The 22,845-nt window shown below is 39.8% G+C and overlaps 1 protein-coding gene across 10 annotated transcripts in view; it reads right to left on the bottom strand.

The window, feature by feature from the left end:
• Positions 1-1,391: 1,391 nt before the first annotated feature.
• Positions 1,392-22,845, bottom strand: part of CENPI (centromere protein I) — a 71,188-nt gene continuing 49,734 nt past the window's right edge. For 8 of the 10 annotated variants that reach the window (XM_063660702.1, XM_054472933.2, XM_054472932.2 and 5 more), the window contains 6 exons: positions 22,187-22,322; positions 21,110-21,234; positions 19,571-19,619; positions 19,221-19,439; positions 5,789-5,830; positions 1,392-4,561 (listed from right to left, as the gene is read on the bottom strand). In XM_063660702.1, coding sequence (XP_063516772.1) covers positions 4,427-4,561; positions 5,789-5,830; positions 19,221-19,439; positions 19,571-19,619; positions 21,110-21,234; positions 22,187-22,322 — 706 coding nt within the window. In that variant the 3' untranslated portion in view covers positions 1,392-4,426. The remainder of the gene's footprint in view (positions 4,562-5,788; positions 5,831-19,220; positions 19,440-19,570; positions 19,620-21,109; positions 21,235-22,186; positions 22,323-22,845) is intronic. The other 2 variants (XM_063660704.1, XM_063660705.1) reach the window with 1 other exon arrangement.

Below are 22,845 nucleotides of genomic sequence, written 5' to 3'. Positions count from 1 at the left end.
GGTAACAGTAAGTTGCATACAAATGGGTGCAAGGGCAACGTACAACACAAAAAAATCAGTCTTGTTCAATTTCGTAGGTGTCATTATATCCAAGGCTGGAGTACTCATAAATGCCCAGGATGTCAGTCTATTAAATACGTGTTCATTCATTCATACTTTTTGCATTTTGTCCAAAAAGGCTCAAGCAATCTGTTCACCCATGAAGATTCCCAAATGCAAATTATCTCAGTAAGAATTACAGAGAATCACTTTTCTAGTAAACAATTCTACTATGTTAATAAAAGTTATGTGTGACACCATAGCCTTACTTTTCTTTCCAGATCAACCCCAAGATCAAAAGGAAGGAGAAAGTATAACAAAAAGGAAAAAAAATGGGCCGGGTGCTGTGGCTTACACCTGTAATCCCAGCACTTTGGGAGGCCAAGGCGGATCACAAGGTCATGAGATTGAGACCATCCTGGCCAACATGGTGGAATCCCGTCTCTACTAAAAACACAAAAATTAGCTGGGTGTGGTGGCATGTGCCTGTAATCCCAGCTACTCGGGAGGCTGAGGCAGGAGAATCGCTTGAACCAGGGAGTCAGAGGTTGCAGTGAGCCAAGATCGCGCCACTGCACTCCAGCCTGGCAACAGAGTAAGACTCCATCTCAAAAAACAAAAGGAAAAAAATGTTAGAACTCTAATAGCAACTTTAGTATTCTTTAGTATTGAACATTAAGTCAATATTAATAATGCCACCAATTCTACACAAACACTGGGTAAAGAAAATACTTTTTTACAACTGCAATAATAAACCAAATTTTCCATTTCTTTTATCTTCTAGACATGTTTTGCACCAAAGCAAAATAGCTATTCTTTATTTAACTATTATGGTTTTTGCCATGAAGAATCTTTAAAAAATACGTTTTCAGATAACTATATTTGGCTTATTTGCACTGCCATATAATCTTAAGTGAGTTAAAAAATTAAAAGAAGGCTGGGTGCGATGGCTCATGCCTGTAATCCCAGCACTTCGGGAGGCCGAGACGGGTGGATCCCGAGGTCAAGAGATCAAGACCATCCTGGCCAACATGATGAAACCCCATCTCTACCAAAAATACAAAAATTAGCTGGGCATGGTGGCACGTGCCTGTAGTCCCAGCTACTCCGGAGGCTGAGGCAGGAGAATCGCTTGAATCTGGGAGGCAGAGGTTGCAGTGAGCTGAGATCATGCCACTGCACTCCACCCTGGTGACAGAGTGAGACTCCATCTCAAGAAAAAAAAAAAAAAAGTTAAAAGAGAAATAGACACAAAAAAAGGTATCCAGGTATGTCTAAGTATTTTATTTGTGGGGAAAAAAAGATACCCAGGGAATCATTATTGAACAAAAAGACAAACCTAAGGGAAAAAATATTTTTCATAAATTTTAGAAAAGTTTCTTTAATGATAAAATAATCAAATCCCTTCTCACAATGGAAAGTTATACATGACCTTAAGGACCAAAATATCATGATCTGAAAAGCAATATGGAAAGTTATTTGCAGTACAAACTATCACATTTACTTAAAAAGCAGCTGAAGTTGCTTTTTTCCAGGTATATAGGCAACATTCCACACCATTCAATACTACCTTCCTTTTGTGAAACATTTTCTTCTGATGGCTTCCAGAATACCAGCCTCCTGATTTTTCTTCTAGGTCACTGGTGGGTCCTTCTCAGGCTTTTGCTGGTTCCTCTTCTTCTCTACTTCTCAATGCTGGCATACCTTAGGTCTCTGTCTTTTGCCACCTTCTCTTCTCTAGCTGTACTAGGTGATCTCATCCAAAGTCATGGTTATTCCCTAATGACTCCCAAATTAATTTTCTAGTCCCAAATCGTACTCTGAAGTCCAGACTAGGATATCCAATTGCCTACACAGCATTTCCAACCTAACATAGCCAAAACAGAACTTAATCTCAGAGTTCACCCAATTGACAGGTCAAAAATCTGAGTCATCCTTTACTCCTCTCCTTTTCCTCCTCATATCCAAGCTATCAGCAGACATTATCTTCTCTACTTACAAAACAGAGTCTGAATCCAACCTCTAACCCCTCCCACCTCAACATTTATCACACTAGTCCAAAACTGTTACCTAGGACACTATAATAACCTAACCAGTCTCTGCTTTCCTCTTTAATCTTCTTCAGTCTAACCTTGACATTGTAGCTCCGTATTTCATAAAGGTAAATCAAATTATGTCACTCCTCTTCTCAATCTAATTGCTTCCCATTTACATATCCATGCCAGGCTATAAGGACCTGGCTTTCTTCCTTATGTCACTTCTTACCATTCTCTCTTAATCACTATGCTGTAACCTTACTGGCCTCTTTGTATTCCTCAAACATGCCAAGTAAGTTAACATTTTAGGGCCTTTTCACTTGTTTTTTACCTTTGTCCAGAATGCTCTTTCCCCAAATATTTATATGGCTCATATGCTTACTTCACTGGGGCCTCTGCATATGTCATCTCTTCAAACAGGCTTTCCCAAACCATCTTATCTAAAGTTTCAACCCTCTCCACATTCTGTCCCAGTGGGATTCATCCCGGGATGCAAAGATGATTCAATATACACAAATCAGTAAATGTTATATATCATGTTAACAGAATGAAGGACAAAAGCCATATGAAAATCTCAAAAGATACAAAAAAAGCATTTGACAAAATTCAACACATTCTATCCCTATTCCCTGCCCTTTCTTTATAGCATTTGATATATGTTATTGTCTGTCTTCTCCATTGGAATGTAAACTCCATAAAAACAGGTACTTTGGGCTGGGTGCAATGGCTCACACCTCTAATCCCAACACTTTGGGAGGCCAAGGCGGGTGGATCACTTGAGATCAAGAGTTCGAGACCAGCCTGGTCAACATGACGGAACCCTGTCTCTACTAAAAATACAAAAATTGGCTGGGCGTGGTGGCAGGTGCCTGTAATCTCAGCTACTCGTGAGGCTGAGGCAGGAGAATTGCTTGAACCAGAAAGTAGAGGTTTCAGTGAGCCGAGATCATGCCTCTGCACTCCAGTCTGGGCAACAGAGCGAGACTCCATCTCAAAAAACAAAAAAACAAAAACCCAGGTACTTTGTATTGGTCATAACTGTATAACCAGCACACATAAAGGAGCTCAATAAATACTTATTGAATCAATTAATGAGTCAATGGATGAATGGGATTTCTAGTCTGAACGCCATCCAATAATACAGTTTAGGGTTTCTTTTTTTCAATGGGGAAAAAAAAGAACCCCAAGTATGCATCCTTAAAGACAAAAATTAATTCAGCTTGATTCTTCTCAAATGATATGAATTTTATTAGAAGGGAGAGTTATTCAATAGCATTGAGGTAATTTTTTTTTTTTTTTTGAGACAGAGTCTCACCGGAGTGCAGTGGTGTGATCTTGGCTCACTGCAACCTCCGCCTCCCGGGTTCAAGCAATTCTCCTGCCTCAGCCTCCTGAGTAGCTGGGACTACAGGCACGCGTCACCATGCCTGGCCAATTTTTTGTATTCTTAGTAGAGACAGGGTTTTACCATATTGGCCAGCCTCATCTCGAACTCCTGACCTCATGATCCACCCACCTTGGCCTCCCAAAGTGCTGGGATTACAGGCGTGAGCCACCATGCCCAGCAGGCAAAATTTTATAGTACATTTTCAGCAAGATATTCTAGCTATTATTAATTTTTTTAAAACTTCACAATTCCTTCTAAAAGTAAAATTTCAGTTAGTTTATTTAGTCCTTACACTTAAAAACTGAAGCTACAGACACACACATACACACACACATACACATATACATAGACAATACACACAAACAAAATAGAGCAGTTCCATGAAATCAGACATATACGGGAATGTCTTGATTATCCAAGAAATCCTCTCCCCTTCCTTCCCTCATCAAATTGCTATGATTGAAGGCCCAGGAAGTTACCAACTACTTAGGGCTTTTAGAGTCATACATGTTGCATCCTGTTAACTTGGTGTTGGTGCTGTTGCTCACAGTAAGGAAAATGGCAATATCCCCAGAGGCAGCAAAGTATTTTGCATGTTTATGTCTGTGAATTAACTGTCACCACATATTGCCTGCTGTCTTCCATCAATGCAGCTCATAGTACCCCAAAATGTGAAAAAACCCTACCACAAAACAGATGTGTCTTTTTACATACAATTTGGTAGAACGCAGAGCCTGATGATGAAGGGGTCATTTTTCACTGGTAGGCTAAAAAAATCTAAATTTTGAAAAATCAGTTAGGCACACCAAGGCTCTCCTAAGCCATGAACAGAAGGCCAGTCTGAGTACTCCTTGAGGATGGCAGTCTGTCAGTGAAATGAAAATGGGAACTCAAGATAAGCCACTTTGCTCTAGCAATGAGGAGTGAGTTTAGTCCAGTATGCTCAGTTTATGTCAACATTCATTTAATATTGATTGTTGCAGTTTATGCCCTCTGCTCTGGGAACGGACGAATGATGAACACTACTTCTTATAAAAAGTTTCAAGCCTTGTAACCCCTGTGAAAATAAATAGTCCAAATACCAGCTCCATTTCTTTCCCTGCAGGCACAGAAAAAGGAAAATTACTTATCGAATATTTTACTATGCTTTTTCTCTATTTCCTCCTCTTTCCCTAGGAAGTGTTTGCAGCATCCTGCATGCACATATCAAAATTAGTTCGGGGTGGGGAAATGAGCTCAGTCACTAAGTAACATTTAAACCAGAAAGTACCCAATTCCAAGAGCTAAACGTCCATTTTATTATGTTGGCAAAAAAATTTAAGTACTGTGCAATGGAAATGTGTCATCATTCTCACACTCTAGGAGATAACATAGGAGCAGGTATTATTACATTACTGCCTATATTAAATGCGTAAATAGCAGTTTTTGATAATGAGATAATTATATATGTATTTTTTTTTGAGATACGGTTTTGCTCTGTTTGTTGCCCAAGCTGGAATGCAGCAGTGATCACAGCTCGTTGTAGCCTCGACTTTCCAGCCTCAAGCAATCCTCCTGCCTCAGCCTCCCAAGTAGCTGGGACCACAGGCATGCGCCACTATGCCTGGCTAATTTTTTAAAATTTTAGTACAGGCATGGTCTTGCTATGTTGCCCAGGCTGGTCTCAAATTCCAGGCCTCCGGGTGCGGGGGCTCACGTCTGTAATCCCAGCACTTTGGGAGGCCAAGGCAGGCAGATCACTTGAGGTCAGGAGTTCGAGACCAGCTGGCCAACAGGGAGAAACATCTTCTCTACTAAAAAAACAAAAATTAGCCAGGCGTGGTGGTACACACATGTAATCCCAGCTTCTCAGGAGGTTGAGGCAGGAGAATCGCTTGAACCCGGGAGGCAGAGGTTGCGGTGAGCCGAGATTACACCACCACACTCCAGCCTGGGGGACAGAGCAAGACTCCTTCTCAAAAAAAAAAAAAAAAAAAATCCAGGCCTCAAGAGATCCTCCTGCCTCAACCACTCCAAGTGCTGGGATTGCAGGCATGAGCCACAATGCCCAGCCTGTGTATGGTTTTGTTACACCAGTCTCATTACAATCATACTTTATATACATGCAACTGTAACTATCAAGAGTTATATCCTAGATAAGACTAGAAAGAATAAGTGCCAATAAATTCACATTAAAGTCACTGGAATGAATTTGGAAGGCAAACACTTCATTTTGACTTTGTGGAGGCAGCAGGCTTAAGGTTTGAAAAAGAGGAAAGGTATACATTCTCTTGATGAAATTAAGCTGTATGAAATCCCTCAACATGATGAAAGTAAATTTATTTACCCGAATAGAGCTCACGTTTACTGTCCTTTCTTCTGGGCTTTCCTTAAAAACAAACAAACAAAAAACAAAACAAAGCAAAACAAAAAAGAAGTAGGGAGATATGGTGATAGAAATACTTGGTTAGTACAAATCATCAGAAAATTAAGATGGCAATTCACTTGCTCATTTTCAAAGTTCTATTCCTACCATCACTCTTGGATTCCTTTCAAATATCCATCAGCTTTAAGAAATAACATTTTAAAAATTATTGCTAAGTGAAAACTCTTAAACTATGTAAAACAGGCCGGGTGCAGTGGCTCATGCCTGTAATCTCAACACTTTGGGAGGCCAAGGCGGGCAGATCTCTTGAGACCAGGAGTTCGAGATCAGCCTGGTCAACATGAGACCCTGTCTCTATTTAAATAAATAAACTATGTATAACACAATGCCTTTTTAACAGAATTGTTATAATGATTAAAATAGTTGTTTTAGATGTAGGCAGGTTTTTATCATATATCATTTTTATAAACATAAGATAGTAAATATAAACGAAATAAACTGGTGAAAGTACTTCTAAAACTTCATATTCAGAGTAAACCCCTCTATTCAGAGTACAACTCCTCTGAGTTGTGGGATGTCTGTATTTTTTCACACATCATCCTCTATGCCATAGAGTGTTGGTTATGTACCATTTCTTTTTTCTTTTCACTGACACATAATAATTGTACATATCTATGTGGTACAGTGCAATGTTTCAATATGTGTATACTTTGTTTAATGATCAAATCATGGTAATTAGCATATCTATCACTGTAAACATTATTTCTTTGCTGTGGGAACATTCAATGTCCTCTCTTGGCTATTGGAAATATACAATGCATTTTTTAAAAGAACTAAAAGCTAGGCTGGGCATGGTGGCTCACACCTGTAATCCCAGCACTTTGGGAGGCTGAGGCAGGTGGATTACAAGGTCAGAAGTTCGAGACCAGCCTGGCCAACGTGGTGAAGCCCCGTCTCTACTAAAAAAAAAAATACAAAAATTAGCCAGGCATGGTGGCGTGCACCTGTAATCCCAGCTACTTGGGAGGCTGAGGTGGGAGAAATGCTTGAACCTGGGAGGCAGAGGTTGCAGTGAGCCGAGATAGTGCCAGTGCACTCCAGCCCAGGCAACAGAGCAAGACTCCATCAAAAAAAAAAAAAAAAGAACTAAAAGCTAAGGGTGCTGGGGTCTCAATTATGTAAAGCTAACTACTTTTGGCTCCTGCTTTAGGAAAGTCCATTAACAAGTATGAATCACTGCTTCTGCCCTCCCTCCCTCCAAATCATTGGGTTTTTGAGGATTACAACAATGCTCCAATATTGTCTCCAGATTTTTTCCCCAAGCTGCTGACATCCATCCTGCAAAGTCTGATTCTGGCAGTCTGCCTGTGCACACTCCAATAGCAAATGACAAATATGCCATGATTCCTACCTGACTGACAATGATCACAACAATGTATCTGATCTCTTAGAAGCAGGAAAGTGGAAAAAAAAGTTTTTGAAATTGATGAATATACTACTCACTGATGAATTCATATTCTATTTATTTCTCTAGCGTGAACATCTCTTCTGAACACCAAGCCCCAACTGACTACTTACATTTTTTTCTTGGATATCTAACAAGCATCTCAAATTTTAGCAGGTCAAACAGAACTTGATTCTCAAATTGTCCTCCTCACAAAACAAGATACCTCTCCTGTTCTCTCATCAGTATTCCTCTTAATAATAAATGGAACCACCATCAACCCAACTGTTCAAGTCAAAAAACCAAAGAGTCAGCCAGGTGCGGTGGCTAACACCTGTAATCCCAACACTTTGGGAGGCCAAGGCGGGTGGATCACCCGAGGTAAGGAGTTCGAGACCAGCCTGGTCAACATGGTGAAACCCCGTCTCTACTAAAAATACAAAAAAATTAGCTGGGCACGGTGGCGAGCGCATGTAGTCCCAGCTACTTGGGAGGCTGAGGCAGGAGAATCGCTTGAACTCAGGAGGCGGAGGTTTCAGAGAGCCAAGATCATGCCATGGCACTTCAGCCTGGGCAACGAGAGCGAAACTCCATCTCACAAAGAAAAAAAAGGCCAGGCGCGGTGGCTCACACCTGTAATTCCAGCACTTTGGGAGGCTAAGGCGGGCTGATCATGAGGTCAGGAGATCAAGACCGTCCTGGCTAACACAGTGAAACCCCCTCTCTACTAAAAAATACAAAAAATTAGCCAGGCGTGGTGGCGGGTGCCTGTAGTCCCAGCTACTTGGGAGGCTGAGGCAGGAGAATGGTGTGAACCTGGGAGGTGGAGCTTGCAGTGAGCCGAGATCGCACCACTGCACTCCAGCCTGAGCGACAGAGTGAGACTCTGTCTCAAAAAAATAAGGGTCATTTTCTCATTCCCACTTCCAATCAAACTATCATCAAGTCCCATCTGTTCTACCACTGCAATATACCTCAAATCAGTCCATTTCTGTCAATTTCCATTACTATCCCTTGCATACAAATCACTGTCAATATCTCTTGTCTAGACTTCAGCAGTAGCCACCTAATTGGTGTTCCTATTTCCACTCGAGCCTCTTCTTATAACCCCATACTCCATAAAGAAGCCAAAGTGATCTCTATTGGCCAGGCATGGTGGCTCATGCCTATAATCCCAGCACTTTGGGAGGCCGAGGCGGGTGGATCGCTTGATGTCAGGAGTTCAAGCCCAGCCTGACCAACATGGCGAAACCCCGTCCCTACTAAAAATACAAATATTAGATGGGCGTGGTGGCGCAAGCCTGTAATCCCAGCTATTTGAGAGGTGGAGGTATGAGAATCACTTGAACCTGGAAGGCGGAGGTTGCAGTGAGCTGAGATCATGCCACTGCACTCCAGCCTGGGTGCCAGAGCGAGACACTGTCTCAAAAAAAAAAAAAAAAAAAGTGATCTCTATCACATCAACGCAGACCACTTTACAACCCTACTTAAAAATCATTCCAGCCAGGCATGGTAGCTCATGCCTGTAATCCCAGCACTTTGGGAGGTTGAGGCAGGTGGATCACCTGTGGTCAGGAGTTCAAGACCAGCCTGGTCAACATGGTGAAACTCCGTCTCTACTAAAAATACAAAAATTAGCCAGGCGTGGTGGTACATGCCTGTAATCCCAGCTACTCGGGAGGCTGAGGCAGGAGAATCGCTTGAACCCAGGAGGCGGAGGTTGTGGTGAGTGGAGATTGCGCCATTGCATTCTAGCCTGGGCAACAAGAGCAAAACTCTGTCTCAGGAAAAAAAAAAAAAAAAAAAAAAAAGCCATACTGCCCAAAGCAATTTACAGATTCAATGCTATTCTTGTTAAACTACCAATAACGTATCCATCAACAGATGAATGGATAAAGAAAATGTGGTAGCTATACACAATGGGATATTATTCAACCATACAAAATAATGAAATTCTGTCATTTGTGGCTAGATGGATGGAAGTGGAGTACATTATGGTAAATGAAATAAGCCAAGCACAGAAAGACAAACATTGCATGTTCTAATGCATATGTGCGAGCTAAAAAAGTGGATCTCATGGACGTAGAGAGTAGAATGATGGTCATCGGAGGCTGGGAGAAGGGGGTGGGGGACAGGTATGAAGAGAGGTTGGTTAATGGGTCCAAAATACAGTTAGATAGAAGGAATAAGTTCTAGTGTTTAATATCACAGTAGTGTGACTATAAGTAATAATTTATTGTATATTTCAAAGTGGCTAGAAGAGATTGGGGATGTTCTTAACATGAAAAAATGGTAAGTGTTTGAGTTGATAGATATCCCATTTACTCTAACTTGATCATTATATATTGTATGCTGTATCAAAATATCATATAAATACCCCATATTAAAAAAATGAAACAACCAAAAAAAAGTCCTTTTTTTTTTTTTGAGACAAGGTCTCACTCTGTCACCCAGGCTAGAGTTCAATGGAGCAATCACAGCTCACAGCAACCTTGACTTCCTAAGCTCATGTGATCCTCCCACCTTAACTTCCCAAGTAACTGAGAGCACAGGTGCATGCCACCAAACCCAGCTAAGTTTTTAAAATTTTATGTAAAGACAGCATCACACTATATTGCCAAGGCTGGTCTCAAACTCCTGGGCTCAAGCAATCCTCCCACCTTGGCCTCCCGAAGTGCTGGGATTACAGGCATGAATCACAGTGCCCAGCCCCAGTGTCCTCTCTTGCTTGTTACTGATCTAGGGTCAATTTACTCCACCTCTTTGAGTTAAGCTTCTTCTCCTGTAAAACAGGGATAGTGATAACTAGTTTTGAGGCCTAACACATATATGTACATTATAGTCCAAGTCTGGTGAGTCATAAGTCTTCAATAATTGTTAATTCCTGGCCATAATAAAAAAAAATAAAAAATAATAGATGTTGGCGTGGATGCGGTGAAAAGGGAACCCTTCTACACTGCTGATGGGAATGTAAAATAGTACAACCACCATGGAAAACAGTGTGGAGATTCCTTAAAGAACTAAAAGTAGAACCATCATTTGATCCAGCAATCCCACTACTGGATATCTACCCAGAGGAAAAGAAGTCATTATACAAAAAAAGGCACTTGTGCATGCATGTTTATAGCAGCAGAATTCGCAACTGCAAAAATGTGGAACTAACCCAAACACCCATCAATCAACGAGTGTGTAAATAAACTGTGGCATATATATATATACGATGAAATACTACTCAGCCATAAAAATGAATGAATTAATGGCATTTGCAGCAATCTAGGTGGGACTGGAGATTATTATTCTAAGTGAAGTAACTCAGGAATGAAAAAAAAAACATCGTATGTTCTCACTCATAAGTGGGAGCTAAGCTGTGAGGATGCAAGGGCATAAGAATGACACAATGGACTCTGGGGACTCGGGGAAAGGGTGGGAAGGGGGTGAGGGATAAAAGACTACAAATTGGGTACAGTGTATACTGCTCGGATGATGGGTGCACCAAAATCTCACAAATCACCACTAAAGAACTTACTCATGTAACCAAATAGCACCTGTTCCCCAAAAACCTATGGAAATAAAACATTGAAAATAATAAATAAATAAACAAATAAATAAATAATTGTTCATTATTTTTCCCTTTTAGCAATAAATCAGTCTTCCTGAGGCTATTCCTTTCACCTTTCAGATGGGAATAATGGTGCCTAACCTTACAACCTCACAGGACTGCTTTGATAATCAAAGAGTCAATGTATATTGTGGTACTTAAAAAAAGAGGATAAGGCGGGAGCAGTGGCTCACACCTGTAATCCCAGCACTTAGGGAGGCCAAGGAGGGAGGACCACCTTAGGTCAGGAGTTCAAGACCAGCCTAACCAACATGGTGAAACCCATCTCTACTAAAACCACAAAAATTAGCTGGGTGTGGTGGCGGGTGCCTGTAATCCCAGCTACTCAGGAGGCTGAAACAGGAGAATTACTTGAACCCAGGAGGCAGAGGTTGCAGTGAGCCAAGATCATGCCATTGCACTCCAGCCTGGGTGACGAGAGTGAAACTCTGTCTCAAAAAAAAAAAAAAAAAAAAAGAGGATAAGTTATTAAACAAAGGCAAGGCAAAACATTAGCATCATCATAATAATTATTATCATTACAAATATTTATGACTGCACTTGACTCACTTGTCTTTATGAAGTTCAATATTACATCATAAAAGTCTTACATGACAATGTAGCCTGAGCTATTTTCCAAACTAAACTGGTCACTTATATGCTTTAACATTTTTTCTTCAATAGTCAAATCTGTTTCCAAGAATCTATAAGACTTGTAAAAAGAGTTTTTGGTTGCCCTTCCTGAATTTAGTAAGCCTGTGTGCTATAGAGGGTTACAAAACAAAAAAAGTACCCAGTAATGTGTAAAAGGGAATTTTTATCCATCACCAAACAGGATTTATTCTAAGAATGCAAGGTTGGTTAAACATCTGAACCTCAATTAATGTAATATACCATATCAGTAGAATAGAGGAGAAAAACCACAAAACCACATTTATAGATGCAGAAAAATGGTTTCACAACATCTAACACCCATTCATAATAAAAAACATTCGGCCAGGTGTGGTGGCTCACGTCTGTAATCCCAGCACTTTGGGAGGCCGAGGTGGGCGGATCACCTGAGGTCAGGAGCTTGAGACCAGCCAGGCCAACATGGTAAAACCCCATCTCTACTAAAAATACAAAAATTAGCCGGGCGTGTAGGCGGGTACCTATAATCCCAGCTACTTGGGAGGCTGAGGCAAGAGAATTGCTTGAAACCGGGAGGTTGAGGTTGCAGTGAGCCCAGACTGCACTACTGCACTCCAGCCTGGGCAAGAAGAGCGAGATTCCATCAAAAAACACCATTCAACAAACTGGAAATAGAAGGGCAGTTCCCCAACCTGACAAATGACAAAGTGAAATGTTTCTCCCTATGATTAAGTGGCCATTCTTGCCATTTTTTTTGACATACTACCTGAGGTTCTAGGCAGTACAATTAGGCAAGACAAAGAAAAGGCATTCAAATTTAAAAGGAAAAAACAAAACTTCTCTATTTGCAGAAGACATAATCTTGTATATGGAAAACCCTAAGGAATATATCAAAAAGCTATAAAAACTAATAAATGAGTTCAACATTATGAGATATAAGATCAATATACAGATGCAGATCAACTGCATTTCTATATAATAGCAATAAGCAATCCAAAACTGAAATTAAGAAAAATATTCCATTTATGATAACATCAAAAAACACAGTACTTAGGAATAAATTTAGCCAAAGAAGTATAAAATTTATAATCTGAAAACTGCAAAACATTGTTGAAAAAACTGAAGACCTACATAAATGGAACGACATATGATGTTTATGCATTGGAAGACTTAATATTATTAGGATGGCAATACTACCCAAATTTCTACAGATTACAAGCCATTATCTATCAGAATCGCAGCTGGATCCGTTTTTTTGTTTTGTTTTGTTTTGTTTTGTTTTTTAGACAGCATTTTGCTCTTTTGCCCAGGCTGGAGTAAAGTGGCACGACCTCAGCTCACCGCAACCTCCGCCCCCTGGGTTCAAGCGATTCTCCTACCTCAGCCTCTCAAGTAGCTGGCAGCTGGGGTTACAGGTGCATGCCACCACGCCTAGCTAACTTTTGTATTTTTAGTAGAGAAATGGCCAACATTTCACCATGTTGTCCAGATTGGTCGTGAACTCTTGACCTCAGGTGATCCACCCATCTCAGCCTCTCAAAGTGCTAGGATTACAGGTGTGAGCCACCATGCCCGGCCTGGATTCTTTATAGAAATTAATAAGCTGGTCCTAAAATTCATATGGAATTCAAAGAACCAAGAATAGCCAAAACAATTTTGAAAAAGAAGAACAAGTTGGGGAACTCACATTTTCTGATTTCAAAGCTTACTACAAAGCTATACTGATCAAGACAGCATTTACCGGCATGAGGATAGACGTACAGATCCATAAAATAGAATTAAGAGTCCATACATCTATGGTCCGCTGATTTTAGACAAGGGTGCCTAGACATTTTAATGGGAAAGAGTAGCCTTTTCAACAAATGGTGTGGGTACATTTGTGTACTCACACACACAAAAATGAAGTTGTATACTTAAATCACAACATATACAAGAGATAAAATTGATTTAAAAAACCCAAATATAAGAGTTAAAACTATAAAATTCTCAGACAAAACAGAGGAGCAAATCTTTGTAACCTTGGGTTAGGCAGTGATTTCTTAAGCTCTGACAACAAAAGCATAAGCAATAGGAAAAAAAAGTGAAATTTCATTTCATCAAAATTAAAAACCTTTGTAAATCAAAAGACATTAACAAAAAAGTGAAGACAACCCACAAAATTGGAGAAAACGTTTGCAAATTACATATTTGATAAAGGATTTGTATCTAGAATATAAAAAGAACTATTATAACTTGATAATAAAATCACAAATAAACTCATTAAAAAATGAGCAAAGGGCCAGGCATGGTGGCTCACACCTGTAACCCCAGCACTCTGGGAGGCCAACCTGGATGGACCATTTGAGCCCAGGAGTTCCAGACCAGCCTGGGCAATATGGTGAAACCCTGTCTACAAAAAATGGTCAGGAGTGGTGGCGTGCGCTTGTAGTCCCAGCTACTCAGGAGGCTGAAGTGGGAGGATCAATTGAGCTCTGGAGTTCAAGGCTTCAGTAAGCTGTGATTGTGCCACTGGCCACTGCCCTCCATCCTGAGCTACAGAACGACCATCTCAAAAAAGAAAAAAGAACAAGAAATTTAAAAACTTTAAAAAAATTTAAAATGAGCAGAGTCTGATAGACAATTCTCCAAAGAAAATATATAAATGTTCAATAAGCACATGAAAAGATGCTAAACATCAACAGCTACCATGGAAACGCAAATCAATACCACAATGAAATACCATTTCACTCTTCCAGGATGGCTAGAACCAAAGAAACAGATAAAAAGTGTTAGGAAAGAGGTGGAGAAAATGGAACCCTCACATACTGCTGATGGGAATGTGAAATGGTGCTGCTACTTTGGAAAACAGTCTGGAAGTTCTTCCAGTGGTTAAACATAGAGTTACCATATGATCTAGTATTCCCACTCTTAAGTACATATACCAAAGGTATATATACCCAAGAGAAATGAAAACATATGTCCACACAAAACCTTTTACAAGAATATCTATTCATAATCACCAAAAAGTGAAAATAACAAAAATGTCCATCAATTGATAAATGAATAAAATGTGTCATATCTATATAAAGGAATATTATTTATCAGTAAAAACAAATAAAGTACTGATACATGCCATAAGATAGCTGAATGTTGAAAACATTATGCTAAGTGAAAGAAGCCAGTCCGGGCACTGTGGCTCATGCCTGTAATCCCAGCACTATGGGAGGCCAAGCAGATTACCTGAGGTCAAGAGTTAGAGACCAGCCTGGCCAACATGGTGAAACCCTGTCTCTACTAAAAATACAAAAAATTAGCCGGGCATGGCGGCACATGCCTCAGGAGGCTGAGGCAGGAGAATCTCTTGAACCCAGGAGGCACAGGTTGCAGTGAGCCGGGATGGCACCACTGCACTCCAGCCCAGGTGACAGAGCAAGACTCTGTCTCAAAAAAGAAAAAGAAAGAAGCCAGTCACAGAAGACCACATATTGTGTGATTTCATTGATTTGAAACTTCTAGAGGCCGGGCCGGGTGGGTCACGCCTGTAATCCCAGCACTTTGGGAGGATGAGGTGGGTGGATCACGAGGTTAGGAGTTCGAGACCAGCCTGACCAACATGGTGAAACCCCGTCTCTACTAAAAATACAAAAAAATTAGCCAGGCATGGTGGCACGTGCCTGTAATCCCAGCTATCAGGGGCTGAGGCAGGAGAATAGCTTGAACCCGGGAGGCGGAGGTTGCAGTGAGCCGAGATCGCGCCATTGCACTCCAGCCTAGACAACAGAGCGAGACTCCGTCTCAAAAAAAAGAAACTTCTAGAATAGGCAAATACATAGATATATAAAGTAGATTAGTGTTTGCTTAAGACTGGGAGGTGGGAGGCCCTGGGGAATGATAGCTAAGGGGTGTGATGTTTCTTTTGGGAATAATGAAAATGTTCTAAAATTGATGATGGTGATGGATGCACAGCTCTATGAATAAACTAAAAGCTATTGAACTGTATATTTGTTTTTTGTTGTTCTTGTTTTTTTTTTTTTTTTTTTTTTGAGAAGGAGTCTTGCTCTGTCATCTGGGCTGGAGTGCAGTGGTGCCATCTTGGCTCACTGCAACCTCTGCCTGCTGGGTTCAAGCGATTCTCCTGCCTCAGCCTCCTGAGTAGCTGGGACTACAGGCACGTGCCACCACGCCCGGCTAATTTTTTGTACTTTTAGTAGAGACGGGGTTTCGCCATGTTGGCCAGGCTGGTCTCAAACTCCTGACCTCAAGTGATCTGCCCGCCTTGGCCTCCCAAAGTGCTGCGATTACAGGCGTGAGCCACCCCGTGCCTGGCTTCATCATACTATTCTACCTTTGTTATGTTTGACATTTTCCATAACAAAAGGTAGATTTTTTTTTTAAAGTAACAAGGTGCTAATGCTACAGTAAGGAGTTACAAGGCCAAAATATAGAAGATGATAACCCAAAGAAGTAAGTCTAATACTCAAAATCACTTTTGACCTGAGGGAATTTGCCAATCCAGGGGAATTTGCTACCAAAGTGAACTGTACTTCCACAGCCTCAAAGAACTAAGGTAATTAAATTCAGAGCACAGGGTTTTCCAAAATTGGGAACTCTTATAAATCATGCCCCACTTTAAACTTGGAAACCCAATGGGCTATACCTTCAAGATAAGACATAACCAGAAGTAAATTAGTCCTCTCACAAGCTTGCAGTCTGACCTCCTATAGTTCAGGGAATCTCAGACACAGAACTTAGATTAGGGTAGTGCCAGACAAAGAACACCACTGGGTACCAGTGAGAAGCAAAGAAAAGTCCTCTGTGCAGAAATATATCATTTCAGTGTTCAAATTATTTCTATAAAATAACATTCCAAGTATCCAGCACATGGTCAAAGATAACCAGGCGCACAAAGAAACTAAGCAGTATGAGGAAAAAGCACACACACACAAAAAAGCAGGCAACAGAAACAGACATTCAAAAATTTCAGACATTGGAATTATCAAATACAGATTATAAAACAATGCTTACTAAGTTTAAAGAAAGGAAACACTGGATGAAAAAACAAAAAGCAATAGAAATGGTTATCTCAAGGCAGAAGATGGTAAAAGATGGAAGAGGAAAGGACAGAAGTGAGATTTTCATAGTATAGAATTATGCAAATTTTTACATATTTCAAAATAAAATTAAATAAAAAAAAAAAAGTAGCCAGGCACAGTGGCGCACACCTTTAATCCCAGCACTTTGGGAGACTGAGGCAGGCATCTTGCTTGAACTCAGGAGTTTGAGACCAGCCTGGACAACATGGCAAAACTCCATCCCTACAAATACAAAAAAACTAGCCAGGAGTGTTGGCGCACACCTGTAGTCCCAGCTACTTGGGAGGCAGAGATGGGAGGATCACTTGAGCCCCCAAGGTCAAAGCTGTAGTGAGCCGAGATTGCGACACTGCACTCCATCCTGGGGGACAGAGTGAGAATGACACCTTGTCTTAAAAAAAAAAAAAAATAAGGCAATCTGTAAAACATGAAAACAAACAGAAACAACAAATGTACCTAACTGCATGTAAAATACAGTATGTGCACCTTACATTTGTAGAAGGATTTAGTGCAGGGGGAAAAAGACCTGCAAACATTTAAAATTTCATCTAGTAGCCTCATATTAGTAGTAACATTAATATTATTAATTTGACGCAGGTTATTGTATATTGTATGATAAATCAAGTTATTATGAAGGTAAGAAAAGAGAAAAAGACAAGAAATATCAGAAAATCACTATAATGTCTCTGAAATTCTTCTATGTAGTTAAAAAATATAATTCTTATTCAAATATTCAAATCAATCAATATGGTTTCAGAGGCTTATGTATTATTTTCCTCAGCATCTAGTCCTTGACTACATTTCAAAACCTCATCTCCTATCATGTTATAGTCTAGCCCAGTGGCTCTCAACTCTGGTTGTATATCAGAACTATTTAAAAGATGGGTCCTGAATGTCACCCTAGAGTTATTAAATCAGAGTCTCAGCATGGGAGCAGCCAAGGATGTACACTTTGAAAAAGCACCACTGGCCGGGTGCAGTGGCTCATGCCTATAATCTCAGCACTTTGGGAGGCCAAGGCAGGCAGATCACCTGAGGTCAGGAGTTCAAGACCACCCTGGCCAACATGGCGAAACCCTGTCTCTACTAAAAATATAAAAATTAGCCGGGCATGGTGGTGGGCACTTGTAATCCCAGCTATTCGGGAGGCTGAGACAGGAGAATTGCTTGATCTTTGGAGGCAGAGGTTGCAGTGAGCCAAGATCGCACCACTGCACTCTAGCCTGGGCGACAGAGCGAGACTCCATCTCAAAAAAAAAAAAAAAAAAAGAAAAGAAAAGAAAAGAAATGGAAAAAAAAGAAAAAGCACCACTGACAATTCTGCTGCTCAGTCAGTGTAGAATCACTGCTCTAGCCCTACAATTCTACCTCATGTTCCTCAAACATGACAGGCTCTAACACAGAGTTCAGCCAACCACGGCCCAAAGCCCAAACTCCAGCCCAACACCTGGTTTTGTAAATAAATTTTTTACTGGAATACAACTATAGCCATTTGTTTATGCTTTGTCTACAGCTGCTTTCATGCTACAATGATAAAGTTGAATACTCTTGACACAGATCACGTGGCCTGTAAAATCTAAAATATTTACAATCTGGCCCTCTACAAGAAAAGTTTGCTGACTTCTGTTCTATCTTTGCTCTGCATCTTTGTACTTTTCCTCAAACTCTGCTCCTATCTTGACAAGCTCATGTTCGTGCTTCAAAATTCCAATCAGCATCATTTCTGCAAATCCTGAACTTAGCACCCCTTTATATTTTTTCATCATCCTCTGTACTTTCCCCTGTTACATCACTTATTGTTTTTTCTAAGATGTCTGTTTAATGACTGCCTCCCTGACTAGATGTTAAGCTCTCTGAGGACAACACTCAGAGTGTCTTATTCACTATAGTGCCTGGTTCATTGTATACGTATATTAAAATTTATTCAATGAATATCTCCCCCACCCTGCACACTTTTTTTTCATTTTGTTAGATTTCTCAATGTTCTCGTCTGTTAAGGGAATCCTGAGTCCAAATTCTTTCAGGGTATTTGTAACTCCACCCTGTTGTCTCATCCATGCATTTCAGATACTACCATTTGAGTTCTTCTCCATGTCACACACACATAATGTTGAAAGTGACAGGGCTGAGAATGAAGTCCTGAAAGGACACACACAAACATAAACCCTCCTCCACCTGCCTGCATATTGATATCAATCCATTAAATCAGCAGTCTTTGACTAAGACTCTAACTCTAATTGTATTATTAACTAGCCTACATTTTCTATCTTGTCTAGAAGGATTTTATGAGAGCTTCCACATCTATGAAGCCTTTCCTTACATGGCACCACCTCTACCCAGGCAGGACTGGACTAATCACTCCCCCATCTTTCTTACAACTGAACCTTTTCTCATTTTGCCACACTGTATTATAGTAATTTGTTTACAAGTCTGTCTCTGTTACAAGCTCAAGCTCTCTTAGAGGACAGAAACTTACTTAAATTAACTGGAATCCCTGAGCCTAGCACAATGCCCAAAATTTAGTTGTTACTTAAAAAAAATTACTAAACACATGTCTTACAATTCAGACACATTAAATTTATGGCATTTCCTATTTCTGCCACCACAGTATTACTATACAAAATCTAAAAATTCTTTAAATACCCTTACCTGTAGCAAAAAGGAAACAGCGTAACTCAAGAAAGAAGGATGATGGACTACATTTAAACTGTTTTTATATTCAGCCACTCCAGTTTTTTCTAGGATTTCAGGGTCAATATATATTCCTTTCCCAAAGGGTTTGGACGTCCACAGGCAACCAACCATTGATGTCAAATAGTGATTAAATTCTTGATAAGTCTTGCTGCTGAAATTGAACTCTGATTTTGTCTAATGGGAAAGAAATAAAAAATTGTCACTATCACCTATTCTCCCTTTCCTTCTTACTCCCATCAGGTCATACATATCTAGACTTAATTTTTAAACAACAGTGATTTAACACAGAGTTTTCTCATTCATACCTTTTGTACCAACTCATTTTTCTTTGCGGCAGTCAAATTTTTACGATACCTAACAGAAAAAACAAACAGAATGAAACATTTAACATGCCTTTGAATATAATGCTTTTGAAATGGTAAAATTTAAAAAAAAACATACATTTTAAATGTAAATATATGCAAATGTGCACATACACAAATATCCAGTTGTCTAGTTAAGGATTTTATCCTTTTGTGATACATTCTCCTCAAGTGAAAATAGAGGCTCAATAAGTTGTACACTTAAGATGTGTACTTGACTAAATAAAAAATAAGCAATGAAAAATGCTTTCAATGTTTCACTATTAAAAATGTAATAGAGTTCTCACTCATAAATGGGAGTTGAACAATGAGAACACATGGACACAGGGAGGAGAACATCACACACTGGGGCCTGTTGGGGGTCGGGGGGCAAGGGGAGGAAGAGCATTGAGACAAATACCTAATGCATGCAGGTCTTAAAACCTAGATGATGGGTTGATGGGTGCAGCAAACCACCATGGCACATGTATACCTATGTAACAAACCTGCACGTTCTGCACATGTATCCCAGAACTTAAAGTAAAATAATAAAAAAAAAATTAATAGAGGCTCAAAAGCAGTCAGTCACTGATATAGAACATGTTTTCCTAATGTAAAAAAAAAAGGTGCAGCAGATAGGATAAAAGGGAAATTCTTGTCTGAGAACTATTAACAACTAATTAGTTTTTAAACATTTTAACCTTGACATAGTCCTACAAGTTATGCCAACAAGGTCTACACTAAGCTGAGCATGGTAGCTCACACCTGTAATCCCAGCACTTTGGGAGGCCGAGGTGGGTGGATCACCTGAGGTCAGGAGTTCGAGACTAGCCTGGCCAACATGGTGAAACCCCATCTCTACTAAAAATAAAAAAAATTAGCCAGGCGTGGTGGCAGGCGCCTGTAATCCCAGCTACTCGGGAGGCTGAGGAGGGAGAATCACTTGAACCCAGGAGGCAGAGGTTGCAGTGAGCTGAGATCATGTCACTGCACTCCAGGGTGATAACAGCAAAACTCTGTCTCAAAAAAAAAAGTCTATACTTATGGACTGAAGAAAGTAATTTCAGTCCACAAGTGAAAGAATTAGAGGAGACCAGAAATAATACTTACAGTTTCACATAATTGGCAATAGCTCTCCTTATCTCCCAGAAAATGTCATTTTTACCAGAGAAGCTACAAACACTTAAAGCAATTATCACCAAATGACTAATTTTTCCTGAAGACACAGCAATTAGAATGAACAATGCTTAGTGCAACAGTACCATTGCACAACAAGTGCTTAACTATGAATTTTTTTTATTCTGTAGCCACAGCAGTGGAGGATTTAAAAACAACACAGCTACCATGGCCCCATATCGGAATGTCATGTCCAAAAGCAAGCCACATTTCTTATTTCCAGAGGCCCTGGCAGAAGACGAGTAGGAATATTTATTGTATTATAGCTGAAAGAGGAAGAGAGAATTATAATACACTGTTTCATAAAATGGTAAAAAGGCTTTGTACCTGTGCATAATAAAACACAGCTGGTTCAGGATGCTGGCATCCAGGCTGAGGAGTGCAGAATAGAAGATCCCAGGAGGAAACAATACCACTAATGGAAGGTTATAATTTATATATATGTCACACACCTTGGAGGAAGAATGATAACATCAGTATACAGAGTATTCCCCAGAACTCCTCAACTAAGTTCACCCAAACAATCATCAGTATAAGATAAGCAATAATATAACATTAGCTTTGGACATGCCTGACTCCTAAATAAACAAGTAACTACAAGCTGGCTTAAAATATACTTCACCAAACATCAACCACACTATAGAGGATTATTTCCAGAAGGCCATTACTCAAATCTTTCATTTTTTGGGGGGAAAGGTCTTAAAGTTAGGGGGACAGGGTAGATTAAGGAGGTATTTCTTTCTCCTTAAGTCCCATAATACTTACTTATCATATGAGTTAGCTGTCAACCTAGAAAACAAAGGAGCATGCTTCTAATGCATAACACAAGACAACTAGGTATTAGTAAAGAGAGGAAGCTGGGAAAAGTGAGACTATAATGGATACTTCATGGATAATATTAAATTGGTGCAAAAGTAATTGCGGTTTTTGCTATTGTTTTCAATGGCAAAAACTGCAATTACTTTTGCACCAACCTATGGTTCTGTCCACGTCATATACTATAAAATAATAAAAGGGTACTAGGTAGCAAGAGAAGTGAGGCAGTTGAAAGGTAGAAATGGAGATCTGAAGAAACAACAAGATATTTTTGGTTTCTGCCAGGAGTTGGGAATGGGATGAACAAAAAATAATGCTAACAATAGACTTCTCTCTAGGGCCAGTATTAACACAGGTCAATGTAGTGGTACCTGGCCCTAAATAAAAGCAATTGTTTTTCCACTTTGTTTATGAAAGTCAGTTATTCTGGCGAGAAAATAATCATGAACTTCAAAATGTGAGGTTATTTTAATGATGCTAATAAGATCATAGCCCACCTTAATGGTTGTGCATGAAATTTAAATAATAAGCCAATAAAGTGGATAGCCTTCACATAAATCCAAATGGGGAAAATGTAATGTGTACTACCTTCTCATAGAAATCCAAAATAAAGTGCAGCAAGAAAGTACTGTTGCTCTCCAAGCGCATTGCAGTAGTGGATAGCCACCCTACATAGTGGATCAGTTTAGACACAGAGTTCATGGATCCACCCAAAGTTGTCTCTCTGCAATAAGAAACCATAACATTCAGATACAGAGTAGCAATAGTGTTCACAATTTCCAAGCTAAAGCTGAATAATATAAAGCAAAATGTTTTATAATAATATAAAGCAAAATGAAGATTTTAAAAACTATCAGTGCTCCAACGTATAATTCACTTTTTAAAAAATCACAGTGATTAATCATGAAACTACACTTAGCCCTCCAGGGAAGCACTAAGATGAATTCATAGAACATTCTAAGCAATCAGACTCTACTAGTAAATACCAGAGAAATAAAGTATTAAGCTCCAAGCAGATACGAAAATTCTCAAGTGAGATATATAAAAACCATTAAAAAATAGGTATTCCATTAAAAGTTAAGTGGGAAAAAAAGTTCACATAAAAGTGACATGAAAAATTCAGGGCCGGGCAGAGTGGCTCACACCTGTAATTCCAGCACTTAGGGAGGCGAAGGTGGGGGGCTCTCTTGAATCCAGGAGTTTGAGACCATCCTGGGCAACATGGCAAAAGCTCGTCTTTACAAAAA

This window comes from Pongo pygmaeus, chromosome X (assembly GCF_028885625.2).
Source record: "Pongo pygmaeus isolate AG05252 chromosome X, NHGRI_mPonPyg2-v2.0_pri, whole genome shotgun sequence".
NCBI lineage: Eukaryota > Metazoa > Chordata > Mammalia > Primates > Hominidae > Pongo > Pongo pygmaeus.
The sequence above is the reverse complement of the archived record's forward strand: the minus strand, read 5'-3'. Positions and strand labels throughout refer to the sequence as shown.